The sequence below is a fragment of the Petaurus breviceps genome, unplaced genomic scaffold (genome assembly GCF_028583685.1).
Source record: "Petaurus breviceps papuanus isolate PSGF00001 unplaced genomic scaffold, PetGlider_PUasm1.0 208, whole genome shotgun sequence".
Taxonomy (NCBI): Eukaryota; Metazoa; Chordata; class Mammalia; order Diprotodontia; family Petauridae; genus Petaurus; species Petaurus breviceps.
Window position 1 is genome coordinate 5,929,168 of NW_027185852.1, and position 23,885 is coordinate 5,953,052.

At 39.3% G+C, this 23,885-nt stretch overlaps 1 protein-coding gene across 4 annotated transcripts in view; it reads right to left on the reverse strand.

The window, feature by feature from the left end:
• Nucleotides 1–23,885, reverse strand: part of LOC138165242 (leucine-rich repeat-containing protein 7) — a 601,375-nt gene that overhangs the window by 430,299 nt on the left and 147,191 nt on the right. For all 4 annotated transcript variants that reach the window (XM_069093366.1, XM_069093369.1, XM_069093367.1 and 1 more), the window contains exon 2: nucleotides 5,424–5,524. In XM_069093366.1, the coding sequence (XP_068949467.1) occupies nucleotides 5,424–5,524 (101 nt within the window). The remainder of the gene's footprint in view (nucleotides 1–5,423; nucleotides 5,525–23,885) is intronic.

Below are 23,885 nucleotides of genomic sequence, written 5' to 3' on the forward strand. Positions count from 1 at the left end.
ACTAGGTAAATAATGATATGTTTGATTGATTAAAGCAAGATTGTTAACCCATTTTGAGTTGCTTTCCTTTAGAAAAGCAGATCTAAAAACTTGTGTTGGCAGCCACCCTGGGGGTGCTGGGGTGCTTGCCGCAACAGGAGGTCCCATTGTATTGTACCTTAATTAGAACACATCTGGGTTAGCATATTTGGTTCTCAGCACTACCTTTTAGGAAGACCACTGATAAACAAAAAAATTGAGAGAAGGGGACCACGGATGATGAATGGTCTTAAGACTGTGTTATATGGAGATTAGTTGATGAATCTAGGAATATTTAGCCTGGAGAAAAAAAGACTTAAGAGGGAACATGTTAGCTTTTTTCAAATATTTGTAGAAAGAATTCAGTTTTTTTCTCTTGGCCCCAGAGTGCAGAACTAGGAATAATCCATGGAAGTCGCAAAGATGTAGATGGAAGCTTATGGCAAGGAAACACTTCCTACCAGTTCAGTCTCTAAGTGGGATGGGTTGCCTTGGAGTTGGGATGGACTCTCCTACTCTGGAGATTTCCAAGCAAAGGCTGGATTGACCATTTATCAGATGTCATTCTCATTCAGGGTCAGGCGAGGCTAGGCAGCCTTCAGGGTCCCTTCCAACTCACAGTTCATGATGCTGTGAGGTTCGTTTTTGACACAATTTTTATCAATTGTATGCATCATAGTTGCTGAAAGAGCAAAAAGATGGATCAGAGACTCATTTTATTTCTCATCAACATTCAAATACGCTTTTAGGAAGAAAGTTAATGAAAGAAAGCGTTGTTTTTGATGCTTATGGAAAATCCATCTTTAGTTCTCATGCATTCCTCAGCAACAGGGTTTTTGGCAAGATGATTGATCAGTATTCTCATTTTTTGCACTCAAAATTAGTAAAACAGCATTTGCGAATTCAAAGGAAGATGTAATGCCTCACAAAACAATTTCCATACTTAATAAAAATAAATTTAAGAGAGAAATAATGTTCTCCATAGAAGTTCAGATCAACAAGACAGTTTAACATTCAGCACTGCGCCCTGAGTACATCAAAGAAGCAAAGGTGGGGTTTGAAGATCAAAGGAATAAATCAAACCCCTAGGAAGATGCCCTGGAGAGATCCTCCTGGAGGAAATGGCTGATTTGAATTAAGCTAAGCCTAGAGACAGGCCTAGTTTTAAGATACAAACTAAAATTTATGTTAATACTTTTGAAACTGATTAAAGAAAAATATACACGTTAATTTGGGACTTCAGAGTTACCAACTATACATTACCCCATCTGGGTCTCACAAAAACTCCATGAAGCATCTCCATTTTAAAGATGAGGAAACTGAGGTTCAGAAAGTTATGTGATACCCCCAGGGTCCCAGAAATACTAAGGATCAGGTGGAAGAATCAACCCAGGCCTTCTGAAATTCAGGTCTAGCCTCCTATCTACCATACTACAATGCTTCCAGAGAAAGAAATGTGCCCCTCTCTTGTTTGATATTTGTTTTTTTCCACTTAAAATAGCCACATTCAGGAAGACTCTTAGCTTTAGTTACTAATATATCTAAAGCTGAACGAGTAATTACATTCTTTTTATTTTCATGGAGGAATCATAAGTAAACTATGTGATGGAATGAGACTAGTCAAGTTTCCCTTGATGTAAGGAATTCTCACTGAGGTGGCTCCCTGTGCAGACACCAATGCAGACTGGCACCTTGTAATCTGCAAGTTATAGTCTTGGAGAATTGCCACCTCCCCAGTAAGAGAGGCTGTGAGACCCTGGGCAAGTCCCTTGGTGGCCCAGGCAACTGTAATGCCAGCAGTGCCTCATCCAAAGTGACTGATTTACAAAGGAAAACAGACCCAAACTGAGTTTTTCTCTGAGGTCCCTGCCTGCTGAACATAACAAACGAAGTGAACGTAAATATCTCCAATTTTATCTTATATCACAAGACTGAGCTAAATTAAATAATTTTGAATACAGTAGCTGCATGATAAAACTCTCATCTTTTCATTTTTAATTAAGGTTTAAATTGCCACTTTGGCGGCTGGAGTTGTAGACAGGCGGGCTGCTCTGTGCACCCAGTAGAGGCATATATACAGAAGCAGGGACTAATCGCCAAAGCTGACATCATTAATTCAGGGCCTTCAGGCTTAATGGGGCTTCCTCCACACGTTTGGTCATCTGATCCTCCTTGCAATTCTGTGAAATGTTTACTACAAACATTACTAATCCCCTTCTACAGATGAAGTAAAATGAGGTAACAAGGCAATGTATGGCCTTCAACTGTGTACTATATTGGAAAAAATGATAAGTGCTAAAAATTACTTTTGCCCCAAGAATATTCTACCTCACAATAGAGCAGCAGATACTCCTCAAAGCCACAGTTCATGGAGACATATGTTTTGGGCTATATATTGGGGAGCACTTGAGGATAAGAAGGCCTGGGATATGCTGTGTTCCGAGGGAGACACGGTGGTCCAGTGGAAGAACTTTGTGTCTGGAGACAGAAGTCTTGAGTTCAAATCCCACCTCTGACTTTACTATTTGTGTGACCTTGGGCAAATAAATTAACCTCTTCCTTAAGAAGTACCTTGCTAGGGGTGGCTAGGTGGCACAGTGAATAGAGCACCAGCCCTGGAGTCAGGGGGACCTGAGTTCAAATCCGTCCTCAGACACTTAACACAAAACTAGCCATGTGACTTTGGGCAAGTCACTTAACCCCAATTGCTCAACTTCCCCTTCCAAAAAGTAAAAAAATAAAAGAAGTACCTTTCTACTAGCTGTGAGACCCTGGGCTAGTCACTTAGCCCCGTTGCCTTGAAAAAAAAAAGTACCTTGCAAATTGAAGGTGCTTAATATATGCTTTAAAAATTTAACTGTTAGATTGAATGAATCGAGTAGTGTGGGGATAATGTGACTAACCTGGTATGAGAGGCCTGAGGACATAATTGTGTCACTCTCAGTATCTAGCCCCAACACATAGAACATGTGACAAATATTGACATCAAAGAAATTCATGGGCCGCCTTACTCAGCAAACCTCTGAGCTTTAAACTGTACACGTTTCAAAACAGAATTGCATTCACTGTGCACTGAGAAGTGGTTTTCTTCTATTAAGTAAAGTCAGCAGTTTATAACACACAAGTAAGTCTGCCCTCTGTGTGAAACCCTGATGTGTAATTGGCCCCTGTGTCCCAGGCAATGGGTTAAGCAGTCATGATTTCTCCAGGAGAAATTTCCCCTCAGAGTCCCTGACCACACCTAGAGCTTACACATCCAGCCTGGATCTTTGAGAGTTTGCTCCTGAGGACACCCAGGACCCTGATAAGAATTTTCAGAGTTATTTTGAACATTGGGCCAATGAGTTGTATTGTTCACAATGCTGCTGGTTGTGAATGTAACACTACAGAAAGAGATGTACCACATAGTGAGATACGGTGCCTTCTGTTGTCCTTGGTACCCAGGGTACACTTTGGGGCATGAGCAGACAGCTTTAATGAACTTTGGTTTTACCCAAGACATGATGAATGTAAACACTGGGAAATGCCTATAAGATATGGATGGACAAGCAGACGATATATTGAAGTGAACATATGGTACCAGCCATATCCTAGTAAAAATGAAAATCCTTCTTATAGGCAGAACTCCAGATTGCTTAATGCCACAGTGGCCCACACCTTGATTAAAAAAGTCAACCATTATATGCATCCACTTGCTTTGAATAATGCTTAGTCTTATTTATATCAAAAAGCAAAGTTAGCCTGGCATTTCTAAACAGAAGCAGAGTGGTAAAGAGATTGCCAAGATACTCAGACATCTAGATAAGTGTCACATGGCCACAGGGAGCCTCAGGTTACCATCTACAAAATGGACACAGATGCCAGTAGAATGCCAGTAGAACCTGTCTAATAAGGGATTTGTAAAGTACAAATGAGGTAAGACATTTGAAGTTTAGGGTACTATACAAATGTAAAGTATCATTATTATTTTAATTATCAATTAGTAGGCACTTGATAAATGTTTGTCAATTGATTGGCTAGCTAAGACAGAGTTAATAATTATTTAATTATTCAAATTTCATTTTTTTATTATAATTCTCTTTAGAATTACGCTGTCTTTCATGGGATTAGAAGTCACATTAAGGAAGCAACTGTGTCTTCCTGACATATTTTTTAGTCAGTATACATTCACTTAGTTCCTACTATGTGCCAGGCACTGAAGATACCAAGATAATGAAACATTCCCTGCAGCAAGGAACTTATCCTTTACTGGTGGAGATGCGAAATTGATAGAATATAATTTGGGGAGGGTCTCTCTTACTTTGAGTTCTTGAGTCCAACTCAGCTGGCAAATATGAACTTGGTGTCCAGACACTGCTCTGTCCATGGAGTTCTCAATTCCAGGGGAAAAAGAAAATCCCATAACTGAAGGAAGAAGAGAAAACGGCAAACTTGCTTTTCTCTTATTCTTTCAGGAAATATGTAGGCTGGTGAAGGGGAAAGTTCCAAATGCTACTGTGAGCACAAGAGATGGCAGCCCAGCAGGGGAGGCAGCATGGTGTGGAAGAAAGAGCTGGATTTGGAAGACTCGGGTTCAAATCTTGACTCTGTTCTTTAATACCTGTATGAGCTTCTCCAGAACTTAGCCCAGTGCAAGGAACATAGTAGGTGCTTAATAAAGGCTTGTTGGTTTACAGATTCTGCTTCATTTATCAAATGAGAGGACTGGGTGATATTATCTAAAGAATCCCTTCTTGTCCTAAATACAACGATCTTTAAAGGGCTAATAGGTGTATTATCTACTATACAGGTGGGGGTGGATAATATCTATCCCCAGATCTCTATCTATTTAGTGCTAGGAACAGTGCTACAGAGATACAGAAATATAGAGATGGCTATAGTTAGCTATGGGTATAGATGCAGAACTCTGGAAACATCATGGGTGTAGGAGAGTACCAGTGAGGAGCCCACCCCTACAAGGGCACTTCTGAAATTGTTTGTCAGCTTGGAGATCGGTTTGGGCATTGACCTGCCCAAGGAGATGAAGTCAAGATATGTAAGAGGAAGGACTGAAGCCCAGATGTCCCCAGCATTTTGAGCAGATTTCCCCCCATTATATTCCCTTCCTCTGCCTCACAATATCAATGCAACAACATGTGGTACCTATATTCACATCTGGTACCAATGCTAGGTCAGGACGAAAGCTCAGAGAGGGATCTAGGATTTTAACTAAAAACTTCAACTGAAATGAAATTGTCAAGGTTCATTGTCAGTTGCTTCCAGGTTTATGATACTAGTGTGCCTACCACCCTATAACCATCATCCAAATCACATTCCTTGAAATATATTCTAATGAGCCACTTAGTGGCTTCAGGTTTGGTGGACCAGTGACATTCATGAAGCTCAGCTCAGCTCAGCATACTTACACTCCTCTTCAGGTCTCTTCCTGAGCGGAGCGCGCACTTCCTGAATGCCAGGACTTCTCAGAAATTGGGGGGGATTCCTGTGCCTCCGGAGGCTCTCCATCCTAAAGGCAAAAAAAAAGAAAATCCATTTTTATGACTGCCGTCTCATGGAGTGATTAAAATTGTGGAGAAAAGAATTAGCATTGTCTTAATCATTCAGACATTGAAAATATGAAGCAACTTAGAATACATCAAAATTTGTCACCCAATAGGAAATAAAAGAAATCCCTCAGCCAAATAGTCATGAACACTATTTTTGAAGTCTTTTGCTAAGAGTAAGGAAGGGATGGAGAGCTACTCGTGTATATGCAGCTTGCTTTTCAGGGTTTCAGACGATAAGGTCCTCACCTGAGGACCTAGAAGGTTATGTGTGGCCTCGAGGCCACAGGCTGGTTCCCCACCCCTTGGATTAGGACTCAAAGCAAATAGGATTGTATCTTCTCTTTGATCCTTCAATAGCTTTGCAGTTTCATTTAGCAAATGAGGTAGATGATGACCCATCTACACAACTTACTGTGCAACTGTCTGTATGTCTTCCTACAAAGCAGCTACAGAAGGTCCACCCAGCACGCCAGAAGCCCCCAGCAGTTTTAATAGTAAGAGTTATAAATATGAAAGCCCATACTAGAGTGTGAGCTCCATGAGGCCAGGGACTTTTTTTTAACCTTTCTTTGTATTCTCAGTGTTTAGCAGAGTATCTAGGCCACAGTAAGCGTTTAATGAATTGTTGGCTTGACTCGGGGTCAAAAAAATTAACTTGCCACGTAGGGAATGGGAGAAGCATGGCCAGACCCTACTAAAGATGAGGGTGTTTTAGTGGGGTGTAAGACCACCAGGAGACAGCAGCATAGTCAAAGAATATGCTTCAAGCAAAAGTGGCATTAGGAAAGGCAGAGTGCCCAGGACTAGGGAAGTGCCACTGTCTCCTCCAAGTCCATTTGGACTACTCTGCTCAGTTCTGGGCAAAATATTGTTTGACATGGAGAAGTGAGAGAGTATCCAGAGGAGAAAACTAGAGTTTTCTAGGGGATGAAGCAATGAGACCTGATCATAAGATAGGCTGAAGTGACTTGGCCTGGGGAGGGTGGTTAATGTCTAGAGGAGAGACTTATGGGGAATAATGGTCCATGCCTTCATGTTCTTAAAATTTCATTTGGAATATGTACTTATGTGCACCAACATTATCTGCTCTGTTACACTACAAACTCCCTGATTATAGGAAATGTTCCATTCATTGTGTGTATCCCAAGTGCCCAGTATAGTTCCTGGTATGTATTAAGGTATTCAAGAAATGTTTGTCGATTTGTTGGAACAGGTATTAAGCTTGTTTCTATCTGGCCTCGGAGGGCAGAACCAGGAGTGATGTGTGGAAGTTGTAGAGGGAGAGATTTAAGGTCAGTGTCAGGAAAACATGGCAATGATTAGAGTTGTCCAAAAGCGGAATGAGCTTCCTGGAGAGGCAGCAGGTTCCCTCTCTCAGGAGGTCTCCAAACAAAGGCTATATATCCAAATCATAGCAGTATCGAAAAGGGGGCGATTGATCATGGGCTACTTGGACTAGATGACCCCTAAGATTTCCTTCAAATCTGGAATTCAATTATACAAGATTACTTCCTTCTAGTCAAAATGGCTAGGGGAGAACTGACCTCATCTTGCTCCTGAATTCTCATTTTCTAGTGAAAATCCAATGCCACCAGGCAGGAATCAATTATGGTGCAATGAATGGATTTTAGTTCAATGCCATTTAGTCATATGCATTATGTGTTTAGGGTTTTATACCTTAAATATAACTTAGACTTTATATTCCCAAAGTGCATTTAACTGATGTGAGTATAAAAGATAGTCAAAACCAGTCCTTTCTTCTCTCCCTCCCTCCCTTCTTCCCTCCCTCCCTTCCTTCCTTTCTTCCTTCCTTCCTTCCTTCCTTCCTTCCTTCCTTCCTTCCTTTCAAGAGACATAAAGAAAGGGAATGTGACTGTCATTTCATTGTTCCTGGACACTCTTCCTTTCTTTCAACTAAAATCTTATCTTCTACAGGTAACTTTTCCCAACCTCTCTTAGTTCTAGTCCTTCCCTCTTTTATTCACTTTCTATTTATACTGTACACAGAATATTTGTACATATTTATTTGCTCCTGGTCTTTCCCATTAGACTGTAAACACCTTGAGGACAGAGACCATCTCTGGTCTCCTTTTGTATCCCCAGGGCCTAGCACCCCGAAGGGCACATTGTAAGTACTTAGTAAGTGTTTATTGGTTGACTGACCACAGTTCTTAGCATATTAACTGAGGAGAAGGGAGGAAATGTTGGTACTGAATGGTAGAGAGAGGGAAAAATCATGACTACTTAGCATCCAATGGTTGACTTTAAGCTAGATGGTACCTTATAGGCCATTTAGTTCAACTCCTTCATTTTATGGAGGAAGGAAATTAAGGTATAGCCAAGAGCTTGGGAAACTTTCTTCTACTCATACAGTCAGTATTGATGCAGCCAGGTGGAACAATGGATAGTGAGCTGGACCTATAGTCAGGAAGACCTGACTTCAAACCTGAACTTAAATACTAACTGTATGACCCTGGTCAGGTCACCTGACCTCTCTCAACTTCAGTTTCCCCATTTGTAAAAAGGTGATAATAATAGCACCTATTTGTAAAATGCTTTGGAAACCTTAAATCCATATATAAATGCTAGCTACCATGATTAACTATTATAGGAAGTATCTCAGGCAGGATTTGAATTCAGGTCTTCTGTGCTTCATGGCCAGTGACATATTTATTAAACCCCTGACAAAGTATCAAGGAAAAGGCACAATTCCTTCTCTAATATGTTGATTTGCAGTGAGCCTATGGGGCTTGCTCTTACCAACCCAAGGGAAGAAGTACAGGAATGACAAATGGCCTGAATACCATGGAAAATTGTCTGTCTATTTGCTCTGCTACATGGGCTGGTGTAGATAATAACTAAGTCAGATTCTCCAATTACGCACAGTATGCCCTGGGAGCAAGCAGGCAGGTTTGAAGGGTGACTAACTCTTTGGGGCTATCAAATTATCATTGTGGAAGTCATTGTTTCAGGTTGTACTAATTAGTAGATTACATTAAGCCCTTGTATCCCCCAAAGTAATTAATTCACCTCGAACAGGACTATGTGACCAAAAATGTCACATCATGTTTTGTTTTCCTTCCTAGTGGGTGATTCTCTAACTCCCTTCTCTCTGCAAACTAGTTATTTCTCTGTTTTGCCTTGTCTTCTTCTTTGTCTCTCTTTATCTATTTTTCATTTGGTCTTCTTGTCTTTTTTCTTTCCATTTTTTTGTTTTTTTAAGCTCTTTCTCACTCTCTCTTTCTCCTCTCTCTACCCCTCTCTTTCTCCTCTCTCCACCCCTCTCTTTCTCCTCTCTCTCTCCTCTCTCTGTCGGTCTCTCTCTGTCTCTGTTTCTGTCTCTGTCTTTCTCTCTGTCTCTCTCTGTCTTTCTGTTTCTCTGTGTCTCTGTCTCTCTCTGTCTCGGTCTCTCTCTGTCTCTGTTTCTGTCTCCTTGTTTCTCTGTCTCTTCTCTCTGTTTCCCTGTCTTTGTCTCTCTGTCTTTGTCTCTCTCTCTGTCTCTGTTTCTCTGTCTCTGTCTCTCTCTGTCTCTGTCTCTCTGTCTCTGTTTCTTTGTCTCTCTCTCCTCTCTCCCTCACCCCATTTCCCTCCCTCTTTCCATCCTCCTCCCTTCCTGATTGCTCCAGTGCACTTTCTGCTGAGATCCTTCAGGTTACCCACCTCTCCCTCCCCTAAAGATACTACTGCTTCCCCTTGACCTCCAAGGTTAACTTCTATTTGCTTCATATGAGTTTTGTTTCTATCCTTACATGTGCAAGTTGTCTCTCCTATTAGAGAGTACAGTTCCTGCCAAACAGTAGTACTTAACAGATACTTGTAGGTTCAAAGGTTGTCCTCTGGTTATCACCCCCAAGTGCATCATGGCAACTTTCACTTTGCACATCTGCCTCCTCTGGGACGGCCTCACCAAGTGGAGTGTGTTCAGTGAGGTCATGTCCACCCAGGGCCATATCACCACCCCAGCCCTCACTCCACACCTCAAGCTCGACCCAGAGGGTAAGCAGAGAGCTGGGCTTAGACCCATCCTTTTCTGACTCTGCATCCTTAGCTCTTTCCACACAAAAAGTCACTTGGTGCTCTTGGGTTAGTGTACAGCACCCCCTCTGGAATCAAGAAGTAACTATGCAGAGCCACCTGCTGGAGGGACGCCAGCTCACCAGCAGCTGTGGCAGTCCAGAACTATCAACACATAGATGCTCAGGACAAAGTGAGAGGTCAGTGCAGTGTGGACTTTGGAACCCAGTAGTTGGGAGTGTGTGGATTTTGCCCCAGGGGCAAGAAGCCACTGAGGCACCCTGGCCATGCAAGAGCTGCCACATGGCAGCTTTAGCTCCTGGCCTGCAGAGTGTAGGGGGATCAAGCCTCCAGTCTGAGGAGTAATCGCTCTTGCTTTAATCTGCTTGGATCTGGAATGCGGTGTAGGGTGGAGGTCCTGGGGTGTGTGACCAGCTTGCCAGAGTGTGTAGAGGCTTCAGAGAAGGCACTCAACTAATACCTCTGGCACCTGAGAAAACCCCAGCATTTGGTACAAAGGTCCCCTTTCTGGTGGCAGAGTCCTACTGTGGCAAAAAGCCCAAGTCAAGTAATTGAGTGGCAACATGAGTAGGCAAAGGAAGCAAAGAAAACAGAAGAATCCAACATTAGACTCCTATTTTGGGGACAAAAAGGAGCAAAGCATGGAACAGGATGAAGACAGTGAAGTCAGAACTCCTGCAACAAGACCTTCAAAGGAAAATACGAGCTGGTTACAGGCCATAGAGGACCTAAAGAAGCAGATAAGAGAAGTGGAGGAAAAACTGGGAAGAGAAATGAGAACAATGTAAGAAAACTAGAAAATGAGAGTCAACAGCCTGACTGAGGAAAATAACACCTTAAAAAATAGACTAACTCAAATGGCAAAAGAAGCTCAAAAAGGCAATGAGGAGAAGAATGCCTTAAGAAACTGAATTTGCCAGATAGAAAAAGAATTTCAAAAGCTCACTGAGGAGAATCATTCCTTCAGAATTATATTGGAGCAAATGGAAGCTAATGACTTTATGAGAAATCAATATGCTGTTGAACAGATTCAAACAAATGAAAGAATGGAAGGCAATGTGAAATATCTCATTGAAAAAACCACTGACCTGGAAAATAAATCCAGGAGAGATAATGTAAAAATTATTGGTCTACCTGAAAGCCATTATCAAAGAAAGAACCTAGAAATCATCCTCCAAAAAATTCTCAAGGAAAACTGCCCTGATGTTTTAGAACCAGAGGGCAAAATAGAGGTTGAAAGAATCTACTGATCACCTCCTAAAAAAAGATACCAAAAAGAAAACTCCTAGGAATAATATTATAGCCAGGTTCTGAAATTCCCAGATCAAGGAGAGAATGTTACAAGCATCCAGGAAGAAACAATTTGAATATTGTGGAAACACAACCAGGATAACTCAAGATCTGGCAGCTTCTACACTGAGGGATCGAAGGACTTGAAATATGATATTCTGGAGGTGAAAGAAGCTGGGATTATAACAAAGAATCATCTACCCGGCAAAACTGAGTATCATGTTTCAGGGGAAAATATGGTCATTCAGTGGAACAGAGGACTTTCAAGCATTCTTGATGAAAAAAACAGAGTTGAATAGAAAATTTGACATTCAGATACGAGAAGCAAGAGAACCATGAGAAAGTAAACAGGGAAAGGAAATCACAAGGAACTTATCAAAGCTGAACTATTAATATTCCTACATGGAAAAATGATAATTGTAACTGATGAAACTTTTCTCAGTATGAAAACAGTTGAAGGGAAAAGAAATATATATTTATGCCTATATCAGAAAGTATGTAGGCATATGAATACATATGTGAATGTGTGTATATATATTTACAGGTATACATAGATAGAGGGCACAGGACCAATTTAATAGGGAGGGATGATACTTAAAAGGTGAAATTAAGAGGTGAGAGAGGAATATAATGAGAGGAGATGGGGAGAGACAGAATGGGGTAAACTATCTCATATAGAAGAGGGAAGGGATAATGGTTACAATGGAGGGGAACAGCAGGAAGGCAAAAGGGAAAGGTCAGCCTTATTCTCATTGAATTTGACTCAGGGAGGGAATGACATACACACTAAATAGGGTATCTCACCCTACAGGAGAGTAGGGGGGAAGGGGATGAGAGGGGGAATGATGGAAAGGAGGGCAGACTTGGGGGTAGGGAAGTTGGAAGCACCCACTTTTGAAAAGGGACAGGATCAAAGTAGAGAATAGAAAAAGTGGGAGGTGGGATAGGAGGGAGGGAAATATAGTCAGTCTTTTACAACATATCTACTATGTTAATGTTGTGCATTAGCTACATATGTACAACCTATACTGAACTGCTTATCTTCCTAGTAAGGGTGGGAGACAAGGGAGGAAGGGAATGAATCTGGAATTGAAAATTTTAAAATCAAATGTTTAAATATATATACTACTATTAATACTATTTTACATGTAATTGGGATATAAAATAACAAAATGAGCACTGGGTCATAGAGATCCACCATGCCCTAATGGAAAAGTAGAAGGTGGTATGGGAGAAGATACGGGAGAGAGCAGTTAGGAGGAAAGGATATCCTGTGGGACTGCTATTTTGGGGCAGTGGGTAAGGAAAAAACGGGGAGAAAATTTGTCTCCCTGAAAATTCTTATTACATCCAGTTCTTCCCTTAAGGACCAAAGAGTCCAAGTCAATCTCTCTTCCATGTAATGATTTTTCAGATATTGAAGACAAGGATCATGTTCCCTGTACATCTTTCTTCTTCAGGTTAAACATCACAAGCTCCTTCAATAACTATAGATAGCTAGAATTTATGCAGAGCTCTTAAGTTTGCAAAGCACCTAACAAATATTATCACATTTAATCCTCACAATGACCCTGGGAGGGAGGTCCAATTATTAGCCTCATTTAACAGAAGAGGAAAATGAGGCAGATAGAGGTTAAGTGAGTTGCTCAAGGTCACATAGCTAATAGGTGTCTGAGGCTGAGTTCAAACTCAGGTTTTTCTGACTCCAGGTCCCTTTATCTATCCAAGGAGTTACCTAGCTGCCTCTCAACCACATATTAATCATAGAACATGACTTGGTCCTTCACCATTATGGATAGAAAATAATAATAACACGTATACCCAAATATATTTATATAGCACTTAGTATGTGTCAGGTGCTGTATTCTTTTGTACATTATCCACCTGATTAATGTTTTTTTCTAAAGCTTGGTGCCAAGAACTGAACACAAAAGTCCAGATGTTGTTGTCTGACAAAGGCTAAGGCGAGTGGGACTATCTTCTCCCTTCCCTAGAATGCTAGGCTACTCTTAATGCATTACAAATTTGCATTTCATTGTTGGCTACCATGTCTCACTACAATCTCAATCTGCTTGTACAAATGGGCTTATAAAATCTCATCTCTTTAATACTAATATCCTCCCTGTGTGTTATATGGCTATAAATCATGGAAAATTATTATCAAAATTGCATATGACCAAAGGCTAATAGGAATCTGCATGGCAGGTGTGTAGAGAGACTATGATATAATGTCATTAATGTCTTATATGTGGAAAATGACACAAAAGCCATTAGCAAAGATGTCTGTGATTGGAAGAGGAGGTGATTCCTTTATGTAGTGAATGAGAGTAGTTCACAAACACACAGACTGAATGGAAAACTATGTTCTGGGAACTATTAAAGGACCTATTTAAAGGATTCCAGTGCATTGAACAGATGTATTACAGTGTTTACAGAAGGACATGGAAAAGAATCACACAGAGTAATAAGGTCCCATCAGATGAGGTGGGTCAGGCAACATCATGAAGCCATGCAAATATAAAAGTATATTTAGTTAAGACAGATAATCAGTTTCATTAGGATTCTTATAAGAAGCTCAGTATTATACTTTTTGCTAGTAGAATAATGTGTTCAACTTATGACCATGCTTTTTTATGCAATCCTCAAGTGCTTTCTGAGTCATCAAGGAAAGAGTAAATTATATTAACTGTAGTTGTAGTTTTGTGAATTTTCTTACATTCCATTTCCCTGAAAATTGGCCAATCATGCATGATATTTGTTAGTCCTGGTAGTCAGAGCATTTCTTTGGCAATATAACGGAGACTTTCTGTATTTATTGGATGTGGAATGTACAGTTACTTTACATTAGCATTTTATTTCTAATAAGTCCATCACATTACAGTACTAGTACATTGTTATTCTTCTCAGTTTTCTGTTAATTCTCCCAAATCTTGCATACAAGTTTAACAGAAACTTCCCATGTTTGTGTCAAGTTGGTAACCATGGTTTACAACAGTAGCAGTGTGGAAGACAACATAAGTAGAACTCTGGACTGAGATTCAGAAAACAAGGCTTTAAATCATGGTTTTGTTACATAGATTTTCATCTATTACTGAATCTGCTGCAACTCAAATCTTTTGAGAGTCAGTATACTCCAGAGTCTTATAGGACTTCGGCAATAGAATGCATAGAAAATGTAACTCCGTTATATAAAAGGAAATTACAGAAGGAAAGAGAAGGAGAAGAAGGAGAAGAGGAGGAGGAGGAGGAGGGGGTAGGGGTAAGGGAGATAGACTATTGGGAAATTCCTAAGGAAAAAACTCTGCAAGCCTATTAAAATGATGGATGTAATGATAATGAATCCTTAACAACAATCCTTCAAACATGGGCATTACATATAATTACTTCTGATCAAAGAAAGAAATGGTTATCTTTCTAAGATCTGGGTGAACCTCTCACGTCATTAAATTAGATGGACTTTGCTACCCTTACTGTTAAAGAGAAAACATGAAGAAAAGATTGTTAGTCACTTAATTTACTACTTTATAGGCAGTCTCCTGCACATCCACCAGACACGTGAGTAGTGACTATGTCTCTGACCATTCCTGCCTTTAGAAGAGAAGACAGGTAAGGCATAGAAAAGATCTGACTAATGGCTACATTTTTGATCTCCTTGTCATCAGGTAGAGAAGGGAATGGAAATATCAGATTGACCCTGCTCTCATCCCAACTAGGAGGGAAGACATCAAGGCCAAGATACAAATAAAGACCCCAATGCCTTGATACTCCATCCATTCTTTCCAATCTTGTCAGGTCACATGTCCAGTCTTTCAGCCAAGTATCATTCAGAAATATTCATGTCTGCTTTCTTGAGCTCTGGTAGCAATACTGTATCTCCTATACTTCAGTCCGTCAGTCAGCTAACATTTATGAAATACCTACAATGTGCCAGGCACTATGTTAGGTGCTTACTTAGGCCAGTCAGTTAGTAGAAACTTCCCTTTTACTAAGGAAGGAATCATAGCTGGTCACACCAAGTTCATAGCAGAGTGCTACCTTAATTGGCACTCATGCTACAGTATTTACTGCTTAGATTTCAATTCTATTTTTGGATGCTCTCTGAGGTAGTATAGCTTATATGCTAATATTTTACAAATGACCTTATGCCTAGGGTCACAAAACTAACCATTGCCTGAAACAGTATTTGGACTGAAACTCTTCTAACTCCAAGTCCAAAGCCCTATTCACACCATCAGAGACAAAAGAAAATGCTCCAGAGGGTCATCCAAAGCTTTTAAACACCAACAGAATATAGATTTTGACTGCCAGGAATCAACAGAGGCAGTCAGATCACTCCAGTCAGCATCAGTACAAAGGGAGATGACTCATGAACAAATGAACTGTCCAGCTGATAAGGCAAAAACATAGAGAACTTGGCAGTGACAAGTGCCTATAGTGAAGGCTTATAAAGGGGGCTGAGGGACAAACATCACACTCAAATGCTCTTCAATTCTACCAGCATTTATCAAGTACTTTTGTTGTTCAGTTGTGTCCAACTCTATATGACTCCATGGACATTGTCCATGGGGTTTTCTTGGCATAGATACTGGAATGGTTTGCCATTTCTTTCTCCAGTGTGTCTCCATTTTACAGATGAAGAACTGAGCAAACAGAGGATTGAATGATTGGACAGGGTCACACAGCTAGTAAGTGTCTGAAGTCAGATTTGAACTCAGATCGTCCTAACTCCAGGCCCAGTCTTGTATCCAATTCATCACAGTTCATAAGATTTACAACTCACATTCCTATGTGTTAAAAACACAAGAGCAGAATTAAAAAAAAAAAGGTACATGCCCTGAGAGACATTATATTTTATTAGAGTTTAAAATAGCTAAATATAAGTGAAGTAAATGAAGTCAAGCTATCATTAAATAATTAAAAAAATGAGCCTACATTTTGTTGGAGTTTTATGGAGGACTCTCCCCACCATATTAGAGCCATAACAAGGGGGAAGACAATAGAACATTACCTCAGGGTGCCAAATGACTGTGACAGATTTAGATTCATTATTCCAACTCTCAGATTCTGTGATTTCATCACTGCCAGGCCCTTTATCCCTCCTTATTTTTTCAACCCATTAACTTTTCCTGGCTTCTATCAGCTAATCAACCCAACTTGCATTGGTAAGGTCAGACATTTCAGTATGTCCTTTCTCATAGCCTAGAAACCAATGTTGACTGATTTTCCAATGTTGGGCTTACATTTACAATATGCAATTCTAGGTAAAGTATTCTCTTCTGGGCCTCCAAGCACTACTGGAAAACACTTACAGTATCTGGCCATTTTGACTGGCCTCATCTGGATCCTCAACACTGCTTGACAATCCTTTTGTTCATCTCTAATTAACTCCTGTCATATTCATCACAGTAGTTATTTCAAATCTATCCCACCATCTTCAGTGTCCCCAAATCTCCAGATCCCTTCACTACCTGAAGATAACTGGGAAAATGAAGGACACCTGACATAAGCTCTCCTCTTGTTTATGCCTACACTCTCTCTCTATCTCTTCACCCAACTGACCGTCCTTTCCTGCTATCTTAGAGGAAGACATCTCTAGAGACAGGGTGGTCTCTTGGAAAGCACCCTGGAGTGGAAATCAGGAGAGACCTGGATTTGAATCCTGCCCTCTATTCAGAGTTTTCTGACACTGGACAAGTTACTTCATCTCTCTTGGACCTTAGTATCCTCGTTTACAGAATGACTTATGGTCATTATAATACTTTTCAGGGTTGTTTTGGGGATCAAATGAAATAGCATAGGGTGGTGCAATAACTGCTCTGTCATTCTTCTGTATTTATCTTCTGTTATACTCCCTTGCTTCTATCATCTGTATTATTCACTTTTAATCTAAGATCGTCAGTAAATTCTCTGCTCAGACACATTCCTTCACACATTTCATTTTTTTCTTCCTAATTGGAATGGTTTCCCTTTGTGTCTTTGGAATTTTATCCTTGAGAGTTTTCCATACCTCCTTGGCTTGCTTACTTATAGAATTATAAAATAGGAAGGATGTTATCTATTCTTTCTTTCAACTCTGTAATCTTTACCAGAAAATGGAGGGTAAATGTCAGGCTATTCATTGCTTTTCTTTAATCTAGTATGAATTTTAAAAGATAGTAATAACTGCTTCCTGCAAATTCTCCACCATTTTCACATCACCATAGAGGTCCTCCTTGTTGGTGAAAATAATAGCAGAATAGGATTCCGGTTTTCTCCTTATTTGTTTCTCTGTCTTATGTTAAAAATGAGATTATCATTAAGGCAAATCAAGTAGTTATTAACTCTTTTGATTTTTTTTTTGGGGGGGGAGATAGAGACAGAAGGAGAGAGAAGAAAGGAGAGGAGAGGGGGGAAGAGGCAAGAGAAGAAAGACCTCTTTCTGACTTGTGAATAATTGTAGTTGCCCACAACTACTATACAATAATGTCAGGCTTTTATATATTATAAATTTTATAATCTTTTATCTTTTTATATTTTATATAAATTTATATAATTAAATTAATTTTTTGGTTATATTTTAGGTTATGAATCATCTCCCTCACTCACTCCCCACCCACACTACAGAAGGCCACCATTTGACACAGATATATAAATATATGTAAAACCATGCCATGCATTTACCAGTTCTTTCTGTGGGGTTAGACAGCATCTTTCTTCAAAGGTCCTTTGCAGTTGATTTGAGTGTTTATAATACTCAGAATAACTTGGTCATTCACAGTTGTTCTTTGAACATTGTTGCCATTACTGTATACAATGTTTCTTTGTTCTGCTCATTTCACTACTATTTCATGAGTTGATCTGTTTCTTCTTGTGTTCATTCTTGTCCTCCTCCTTTTCCTCCCTTTTTTTCTTTCTTCCTCACCACCTGTGGTCCCTCTCTTTTCCTGGGGTGCCACATCCTTATGTGTGAGTGTTCTTTCCATAGGAATATGTATTGGTTGCTTATATTATTGAGAGATATTTTGGTATTTGGAGGCTTGGTTTAAAACATACTTTTAAGTTTATTTCTTTTTTTTTTTCAAAAAGTTGGGATGATTTACTTTTTGTCCTCTGCAGTTTTTATTTATGATTTATTGAAATATAGCTCTGAAAGAACAGGCTTAAAAAGCCAATTGTGTAGTCAGTCCAGTGGAGATTCTTGACTACCCTTTAAATTCAAAATCTCTCTGGTTTTCATTAAATGGCCAATAACAATCCCCAGTCCGGGGCCTCTGTGGCTCACTGTTTAGGATTTGATAGCTTATAATTAGTGTAAATAGCCATTGCTTTCTGTTCTGGCCAGAAGTTTTAAAAGTCTTTCTCTCCTAAACTGATATTTTGTGATGATAAATTAGGCCATTTTTTTGGTCTTAATCCTAACTTAGCTTTTTGCCATTGAATGGGCATTGCTTCAGATAAACTAAGACCTGGGAAAGACCCCAATTTAAAAAGGGTAAGGTCACTCACTTCATCCTGGGTCATCACCAGTACTCTTGATTTTTATCTTGCCACTGGACTTCAATGACTCTGAAGGAGAGAGTGAGGTTGATAACTTTGTGTGGTTCTGTTTCACTTAAACCCAACTCATGAGCAAGTCAAAACATCTTCCTTGTGATATTATTGGCCTTCTTTGAGAATTAAGAACAAAAAACCCCAACAGATCTATTTCTTAAGTTAATCATCTATTTCCTCCTGTCTCTTGGGCCTATAGCATATAATCATTCCTATTAAAATTTTACCTTTACCCCTATTTATATTCATTTATTACATTTTACCTATCCCTACTTTTTGAAACCATCAATCAATAAGGACTTATAAAGAACCTACTATGTTCCAGGCACTGTTCTAGGGACCAGACATGCAAAACAACCTTGTCAAGAAGCTAGGAATCTAGTCAGGGGACATGTACATGTACAACATGTACAGGTCAAGATACAAAAAAAATTGACACAAAATAGCCTTTTTGGGGGAGGAGGACTCTGGATCTTAGTGAAGAATGCAAATGACTGAATACAGGTGGTGGCTCAAGAATTGAGCCAGGAAGGTGTAAAGGATATCCGAGAAATAACAGGACAGCAAAGCCAATTATAATTTAGGAGTGTTTATTAACCAGCTAGTGACTGCCTCTCAGAGGGAAAGACAGTAGTGAGCTTTCTGTTAGACATAATTTTATAGAAAATGTGGTTGCTAGCAACAGAGTATGTTTCTAAGGGGGTGCAGTGCCATTAGTATTGTTCCTATTGAAGCAAAGCTTTCTCAGTATTATTCTTATTGATGCAAAACATTCTCAGTATTATTCCTATTGAAGCAAAACAGACATGAATCGTTGGCATGTTTCTAGCAACACAGGTGAAACATTTCTTTACTATTGGGGCCTATTAGGTGGTTTCCAAGGGACCTAGTAGGGGTCCCCTCTAGCAGGTTTAAGGGGGCTCTAGTGTAAAATTTCTGGTGGGCACTTCAAAGGCAACCAGGGATTCTGAGAGGTGGAGGTGAGGTACTGCTGCAAAGGCCTGGAGGCAGATAACACATCCTCTAGTATCAAGAATGGTTAGAGGAACAGTTTGGTTGGACCGGCATACCTGTGAAGTGGAGTGATGTGAAATAAGACTGGAAAGGTGGGTTGGGACCATCTAATGAAGGACTTTAAATGGTAGCCAGAGAAGTTTGTATTTGATCCTAAAGGTAATAAAGAGACATGGGAATTTGTTGGGTTGGGGAATGATATGATCAAATCTGTGCTTTAGGAAAATTACTTTGGAAGCTGTATAGAGGATGGATTGGAGTTAGGGGAGACTGGAGGCAAGGAGATCTATTAGAAGGCTATTATAATAGTCCATGGAAAAGGTGATGAGGACATTAACTGGGGCAGGATGTGGGGAAGGTGGGCAACTTCATCTTCCAGTTTGAGCTAATCAGCTCTCCCAGCTTTGTGTGTTCTGTAAATCTGCCAAGTATGCTACATATGCTTTTATTGAAGTTATCGATATAAAGCCTTAAGAGCCAAGGGTCAACAATATTTTCCAAGGTTATACATATGTACATAATGTCATAATAATTAGCTGAAAATGATTATGTATATGAGAAATCTGTATACAGGAATCTGAATGCACAAAACACAGGCTCCATCTTGGTTACTTCTCCTTTACCTCTATGCTCTTTCCCCCCATGAATTGATTAGTTTTCTTGGTATAATGCAGACATGCCCTCATTTGCATTCAATTACCTAAAAATGAGGTGGGGAGGATAACTATATGCTAAATATAGACAATACCTCCATTTAATTCAAGATCGTTCTTTTTTTAAGTAGGAATCACAAAGGCTGGCAGTTTACATGAACTAAAATTAGTGGGTAATTACAAACTTCATTCCTGATATGTTCCCTATACTCAGCTTTACTTTCCCTAAGGATATTCTCTCAGTTAAAAGGAGTTATAAAATAAAGTAAAAAAAAAAAACTTAGGTTATTAGTTCTAGGAAAGAAAACTTTTAATTATACTATAACAATTAAATATGCTTAATTAAACAATCTTGAAAAAGTGGAACTTCTGGAGAGATAGTGACTTCATACAGATTGGTACTCTGTCTTCAGTCATATGAGGGAAGGGATTTTATTAGCTTATTTATTATGCTTTATTAATTACTTTGTTACATTGTAAGTGATTATTAGCTATTCATTATGCCACAACAAAATCAATTTATTATTTTATAACAAAATTTGGAATGATGAATACTAAAATTATGGGAGGGAAAAAAATCATGAGACAAAATAGTGAACACTAGTTTGGTGATAGAATTTTAGATGTTTGGGAGCAGGTTCTGTTTCCTTCCTTGTTTTCATGCCCCTTGCACCTACCAGAGTTTATCTGGCACACAATAAATACAGTAAATATTTGGTAGCTAATTGATAGACTACCTTACCTTAGATTTAATAATTAAAATATAAAGCATATTTTGATTGAATTATAGGATTCGTTCACAACAGAATTCAACTAGTAAATTGAATAACTAATTCTTTCAAAGTATTGGCTACTGCCTTTTAGCTTTTTGGCATAAAAAGACCTAAAATTTGTACAATGGAGCCCATGGTGAATGTCATCTCCATTCATATTGACTACTTTACATTCCTCAGAAACTAATGGACATCTTCCGTATATTAAGCTGTTAATTACAGATGGACACAATCCTTCCCTTCCCTTTTAGGAATCAATGATCTAAAGACTTTCTCCACTCAGTTCCATTTCCTCTTCTTCCTTAAATATGCCATGTTGCTCCCAGTATTGCCCAAGCCAGGAAAGTTTTTAGACCCATCCAAATCCTGCCCAACATTAAGTCTTAACTCCTCAAGGAAACCTTCAACAGCAACATGGTCATTCACTGTTGTGCCCCTTTCTAAACAACTCCAATCTTTTCTTATTAAGACAGCTATATGGTATGGTGGATAGAGGGCAGTGTCTGGGAGTCAGATAATCTGAGTTCAAATCCTGCCTTAGATAATATAGCAGCAACCACCCTTGAATACCCAGAATGGCTGCTAGCATAGGTTCTTAGATCTGCTTTACTAGTAAAGATAAAGTTTAAGGGGTCAACAATCTTTTAAAATTAAATTCACTAGTTCAGGGGAATAGTTAGCCATCTGAACTTCAGGGAAAATACAAACAGAGAAAATACAAGCAGAGAAAAAGAGACTAACAGACAAGGCTTCTAACTGTGTGAGAAATTAGCACAGATCCACAAACAGATCCAACTATATGACCAAGGCAACACATACATAGGTACTAGAGGGAGAAGCACCAGTATCTGGGTTTTTCAAAGCCAGGTAGCTCCTTAATGGCTACCCAAAGTCTCATCTAGTCAAATCACAAAAACACTCTTCCAATGAGTGAGTCCCAAAGCAAAATGCTAACCGCAGTGTATATATACTTCTTTAGAGTCAGAGGGCATCACAACCCTCATGACTCAGTGCTTAATTAGAAATTAACAAAAGGCATGAAAGCCTTCCTACAAGCAAGTCTCCTCTAAACAAGCTTCCCTTAATCAGTTCCACATGAGGCCTATTAATGGGCAGGGAAGATCTTATACCCCATTAACATTACAGATACTTACTAGTTGTGTGACCCTGAGTAAGTTGCTTAACCTCTATTTGCCTTAGTTTCTTCATCTATAAAATAGGGATAATAATAGCGCTTAACTCCCAGGGTTACTGTGAGGACTAATCATGAGATGATAGACTGCTTTGAAAACCTCAAAGAGCCATAGAAATACTAGCTATAATCTTTGTTAACATTTTGCCACAGTAAATAATGCTATTCCTTTTTTTCATATGCTTTATTAACTTCTGATTTGCATCATTAATTTCTGCCAGATTTTGAGTTCCAAATTTTCTCTCTGTTTTTCCCCTGCCCACCACCCCAAAATAGCAGTCCCATAGGATATCCCCTCCTCCCATCTGCTCTCTCCCATATTTTCTCCCATAGCCCTTTTGACTTTTCCAATGGATCTCTATGCCCCAGTGCCCATATATCTTATTTCCCAATTACATGTAAAATAATATTAATAATAGTATATATATATATATATATATATATTTGAGTATTTGATTTTAAAATTTTGAATTCCAGATTCATTCCCTTCCTCCCTTGTCACCCACCCTTACTGGGAAGATAAGTAGTTCAGTATAGGTTGTACATATGTGGCGAATGCAAAACAATAACATAGTAGATATATTGTAAAAGACTGACTATATTTCCCTCCTATCCCACCTCCCACTTTTTCTATTCTCTACTTTGATTCTGTCCCTTTTCAAAAGGGGGTGTTTCCAACTTCCCTCCCCCCCCAGCCCGCCCTCCCTTCTATCATTCCCCCCCCTCATCCCATTCCCCCCTACTCTCCTGGAGGGTGAGAAACCATATTTAGTGTGTATTTTATTCCCTCCTCAAGCCAAATTCAATGCAAATAAGGTTGACCCATTCCCTTTTGCCTTCCCATTCTTCCCCTGCATTGTAACCATTATCCCTTGCCTCTTCTATATGAGATAGTTTACCCCATTCTGTCTCTCCCCATCTCCTCTTATTATATTCCTCTCTCACCTCTTAATTTCACCTTTTAAGTCTCAACCCTTCCTGTTAAATTGGTACTGTGCCCTCTATCTATGTATACCTGTAAACATATATACACACATTCACATATGTATTCATATGCCCATATGCCCTCATATGTAGACATATATATATATATATATATATTTCTTAAAGTTCTGAGAAAAGTTTCATAAGTTACACTTATTGTTTTCCATGTAGGAATATTAACAGTTCAACTTTGATAAGTTCCTTATGATTTCTTTTCCCTGTTTACCTTCTCATGCTTCTCTTGCTTCTTGTATCTGAATGTCAAATTTTCTATTCAATTCTGTTTTTTTCATCAAGAATGCTTGGAAGTCCTTTATTCCACCGAAAGACCATATTTTCCCCTGAAACATGATACTTAGTTTTGCTGGGTAGGTGACTCTTGGTATTAATCCCATGTCCTTTGACCTCTGGAATATCATATTCCAAGTCCTTCTATCCCTCAGTGAAGAAGCTGCCAGATCCTGGGTTATCCTGATTGCGTTTCCACAATATTCAAATTATTTCTTCCTGGCTGCTTGCAATATTCTCTCTTTAATCTGGGAATTCGAGAACCTGGCTATAATATTCCTAGAAGTTTTCTTTTTGTGATCTTTTTCAGGAGGTGATCGGTGGATTCTTTCAACCTCTATTTTGCCCTCTGGTTCTAAAAAATGAGGGCAGTTTTCCTTGAGAACTTTCTGGAGGATGATTTCTATGTTCTTACTTTGATCATGGCTTTCAGGTAGTCCAATAACTTTTAAATTATCTCTCCTGGATCTATTTTCCAGGTCAGTGGTTTTTCCAATGAGATATTTCACATTGCCTTCTATTTTTTCATTTGTTTGCATCTGTTTAATAGCATATTGATTTC